This window comes from Impatiens glandulifera, chromosome 8, assembly GCF_907164915.1.
Source record: "Impatiens glandulifera chromosome 8, dImpGla2.1, whole genome shotgun sequence".
Lineage (NCBI taxonomy): Eukaryota > Viridiplantae > Streptophyta > Magnoliopsida > Ericales > Balsaminaceae > Impatiens > Impatiens glandulifera.
The window spans coordinates 44,388,523-44,393,520 of NC_061869.1; the positions used below are offsets into that span (position 1 = coordinate 44,388,523).

General features: G+C 32.0%; 1 protein-coding gene across 1 annotated transcript; it reads left to right on the plus strand.

The window, feature by feature from the left end:
* Positions 1-392: 392 nt before the first annotated feature.
* On the plus strand, positions 393-4,540 carry LOC124912337 (homogentisate solanesyltransferase, chloroplastic). Its single transcript, XM_047452947.1, has 10 exons — positions 393-649; positions 1,029-1,150; positions 1,252-1,398; positions 1,516-1,741; positions 1,895-1,968; positions 2,164-2,256; positions 2,404-2,521; positions 3,023-3,085; positions 4,180-4,212; positions 4,317-4,540. The coding sequence occupies exons 1-10, from the start codon at positions 458-460 to the stop codon at positions 4,389-4,391; spliced, it is 1,143 nt and encodes a 380-aa protein (XP_047308903.1). The 5' UTR covers positions 393-457; the 3' UTR covers positions 4,392-4,540.
* The last annotated feature ends 458 nt before the right edge of the window (positions 4,541-4,998 follow it).

Consider the following 4,998-nt stretch of genomic DNA (forward strand, 5'->3'; position numbering starts at 1 on the left):
ATACATAAATAATTTATAATATATATTAATTATTCATAATATATATTTATTAATTTAATAATAATATTATGTATATAAATTTTGGAACTCATACAAAATTAGTAAAACAAACCAAATAAAGCACTAACTCAATAGAAAAAAAACACATTTGATACTAAAAAAAAATATGCTCGAAAAGGCCAAGCCAAAAATTTTAGATAATATTTTTTAAGGTTTAAGAAAGAAAAATAAAATAATTATGAATAAATTGTTTCACTTCTTTATATATATATTTTTTTTAATTAGATCACTAAATTCAGAAATCTCATGAACTCACTTATTTATATATATATATATATATATTATACGGATAATAATATTAAAAAAACAAAAGAATTGTCATGCGGTCACTCTTATTGCAGCTTTCTAGACGACTGTAATCAGTGGTCACCAGCTCCCTCTTCATTCGTTGTTCTGGATGGAGCTTTCCATCTCCACTTCTTCCCTTCAAATTCCTTCATCTTCTCGTAGCTTCAATTGTTTACCTTCGCTGAGACCTTCAAAATGTCCTCAATTTTCGCTGAATTTGTCTTCTTCGTTCAGATGTTACACTCTCAGTAGCCGCTCAATTGCCGATTCCAAGAAACGCATTCGCCCTACCACCATTTTGGTAAAACTCAATACTCATGTTTATAGTTTTGCTTTTTTAATTCCATCTTGTTTGGGTTACTCCAATGCCGGATAACTGGGAATTGAACATTTCTCCTAGGAGAATTGGACTGAAATAATTGATTACTTTTGTTCTAATGTACGGAATTTCATGAGTTTTAAAATTGGACCCCCATTTCCAATTTTGTCGAAACCAACTAGAGTTTCAAGATATGAAGGAGTCACTCTAGCAATTCAACACAAGACCACTTCTGCATACGCCTTCTCTAGCTAGAAACAGATAAAAGAAACATTGTTTTCTGCTGCACTATGTCCACCATTTTATGATTCAAATCCAGAGATTTGATTTATGACATTTATGTAAAAGTGGATATTGCCAGGCCTGCAGTCAGACTGGTGCTGCTGGATCTGATCCAATTGTGAATAAGATTTCCCAGTTCAAAGATACATTTTGGAGATTTCTGAGACCCCATACAATACGTGGAACTGCACTAGGCTCCATGTGAGCAATGAAATGTTAAAATGCATTTTATCTGTTATTTTTTCCTTCTAATTCTTGCCTGCTAAATAGCCGACATATATTTTTGTTGTCTTCTGGTACAGTTCTTTGGTTACTAGAGCTCTTATCGAGAATCCTCAATTGATAAAATGGTCATTATTATCAAAGGCAATTTCTGGTTTACTGGCACTTATCTGTGGCAATGGGTACATTGTAGGGATCAATCAGATATATGATATTGGCATTGACAAGTAATTATACTCCTCTCTTTCATTGTTCTATGTCTAGTAAGAATAAGTATGTTACATCTATGAAAGGTTTTTATTTTCAATAGAACGTTAAGGATTTTTTATTGGAATTAATTGCAGGGTTAATAAACCTTATTTACCTATAGCTGCTGGAGACCTTTCAGTGCCATCTGCATGGGTTTTGGTGTTAGTGTTTGCAGTGACAGGACTTTTAGTTGTGGGGATGAATTTCGGGCCATTCATTACTGCGCTTTACAGTCTTGGTTTATTTCTTGGTACAATCTATTCTGTTCCTCCATTTCGAATGAAGCGGTTTCCTGTTGTGGCATTCCTTATTATTGCCACGGTACATTTTCTCCTCTTCTGAAGTTACGTTATGTAGCTAAATATATCTGTTTTTGAAAGAAAATCATCCACTGGATCCAAAAATATCAGTCGCATAAAGTTGGAGGAAGTGATTGTGATCTGAATCTTCTTTTTCTTGTGTATTGGTTCACAGGTCCGAGGATTTCTTCTTAATTTTGGAGTGTACTATGCCACAAGAGCTGCTCTTGGACTTGAATTTGAATGGAGGCAAGTAAATACTTTAATTTTGGTTTTTTTCCCAGTGAACATTTCTAGATTTGAATCACGAAGCTCTCTAGTTAATCTATTATAGCCCCATGTAGCTGAGATCATATTTAGAAACAAAACGTGGTCGGACACAGATTCATAAAATTAGAATAGTCTAAACGTGGCTTTACTGTTTTCGTTTGTTTTCATTTGTAGCTCCCCAGTGGCTTTCATTACAACCTTTGTAACGTTATTTGCACTCGTCATCGCAATCACCAAAGATCTGCCAGATGTAGAGGGTGATCGGAAGTAAGTTGTGCATTCAATTTCTACGACACCCAACTCTTCTTTATTTATATCTAGGATTATAGTACATGTATTTAGTAAAATGACAGTGCGGCTCGTCAAACTTGAGAAATTAGATGATCATCGTGTTGTTATTTCATTTCTTTTCAGGTTTCAGATATCCACATTAGCGACGAAACTTGGTGTTAGAAACATTGCTTTTCTTGGTTCTGGACTGTTGTTACTCAATTACGTTGGGGCAATATTAGGTGCAATTTTCATGCCTCAGGTGAGTACCACTTAGTCTGCAAATTGTGTTTATTGTTCTTGTAATTCTTATGGGTTGTAACATCAATTATTAATATACAAGTTATTAGTTTTTTTCCTAATCTCTTTTGTTTAGCCTATTTGGAAACTGCTATTTTGTCATAATCTCATGGTAAATTGCCAATGTTAAATGAATGTTTTTTTATGGGGTATAAGATTTTTTGTTTTTTTTAATTATGATACAGATTCTAGCATAATTTTTCCTCTTCATTTTGTATAAAGTTGATTTTATGAATCATAATCTCGATTATAGTCTGATTTTTGGCTTCATAGTATACCAGCTATTTTTTGGTTGACGATTTATTTTCTACTTCGTGTATATTTTTCAAATATTGATTTTTCGGTTATGATCCAGATCATAGAATGCGGTAACAAATATGCTCAATATTCTTGCAGTTTATGATGTTTTGTTTGGAATAAACTATTTTGCAGTGTTAAATCTCATCTTTTACTTGTTTTGCAGGCCTTTAGAAGCAGTTTAATGATTCCAGCTCACACCATCCTAGCAATTGGTATAATTTTCCAGGTAGATGCTTGAAATTCTCCATTTCCTCGCTCAATTTTCAGACTAAAATTTTCCCCATAATTTTCTTCTACAAAGTCTCCTCATCAAAGTATCTATTATTGGGCAATTTAGCCCATTTTGAAACTGATATTTTTTTTCACAATTTCCGTCACAATCAAGATTGAAATATTGCCAAACTGAAAACTGAAAGTAACTTTTTATATTTGGTATAAGTTTTTTTATATAGATCACAATCCAATTTATTTTCTTGGTCATGAGATTTTGTGCTTCAATCTGTATAAAGATTATTGTCTGGATTATAACCCAGATTATATTGTGATTTTTGGTTTGATTTTGCATAGACATTTTTACGAACAATACACATGTAAAATTTTCCAGATCATAATCCAGATGGAATAAAATGCATATCAAATCAGCCAGTATTGTGTTGCCTTTGATGATCTGTGAACTTGCTCAATACAAAATTCTTTTTTTTTGAAAAATGTCACAAATTCATATAAATACGTAGACGGCCTCTTCTTGCTCTCTCCACACCGTCTATAAGTAATTCTCAACTATAACCCTCTCTCCTTTTGCCAAAAATTGAACCCTATATCTGTTAATCCTTCTGTTGGGTAATATGCTAATTAGTAGAGTAAGTTAGTAGCTTATAAATTAATAGAGTATGTATTATTTGGAGTAGTGAATGAAATACCATTGAAACTGGATTATATCCAATAGAGGCTTAGGCAATTCTGGTTTCATCTGAGCTATTTTGGAACAGGATGCCTTAAAATATAAATATAGAAAAGTGAAAAGAAATGATTTTGATTGATAATAGGGTTGAATCGAAGTTTTTTTGTTTTTTTTGTTTTTTTTGTTTCAGTTCTCTGATAAACCTTTTATTTGTTGTTGTTGCTTAAACGACTTTTTTTTGTAACGACTTTTCAAAATTACAAAACTGAAAAGAAACACACACAAATATGGAGAGGAGAATCCATTTGTTTTTGTTGCTTTGGTTCGCCTATATATTTGTGTATACGAATATAATCATATTCTATTTATTTGTATTCTGCTATCTTGACACAAACTGTTTCTTGGCTGTCGTTTTTCAGACTTGGGTATTGGAAAAGTTAAATTATACAAAGGTAGATACTACTAAATATTACGGTTAAAGTACTTGCTTTGCGTTTCATACTTGAAGGCCCTATTAACATACAGTTATTGTTCTTTGATTAATGTAATTTTTCAGGAGGCAATCTCGGATTACTATCGGTTTATTTGGAATCTCTTCTATGCTGAGTATATCATATTTCCTTTCATATAACAGTTCTCACTCAGCTTTCTTAACTTGTGAAAAGTTTAGAGGAAATGTACACTCAACGTTCTTAACTTTTGAGAAGTGTAGAGGAAATGTTGGTCAGGTTAAGACCTAAAGGATATTGGTTGTCTAATGGAGTGTTCAATTTGTTTAGGCATGTGTGAAAATTCTCATTATTAGTAAGAGATAGGGAAGAAGTCCAATGAAATTAAATGTGAAACGATTCAATTCTATGGATATGATTTGTTCAAACCAATTATCCTGTTTCCCAAAATATTTTGACTGAAATAGTTCAATGGTCCGTTTGACAATTAATGGGTTATTACCATCTGATTGATCACTAACTTCAAAATAGTTTATTATTAAATAATGAGTTTCATATTTAGACATAATGGACTAAAATATAATTGTTGTTATCCTTGCTCAGTTGCTCTAACATAGTAATCTAGCTAAAATCTAATTTACAAATAGGTTTGAATAATTTTTAATTTAATAAAAAATTTATACTAGCCAAATTGTGCTTTGTGCCGTGTAACTCCATATATTTGACAATTTATTATCTACACAAATTAAATGGTAGATTTTGGTCAACATGACCACAAGATTGATTGAA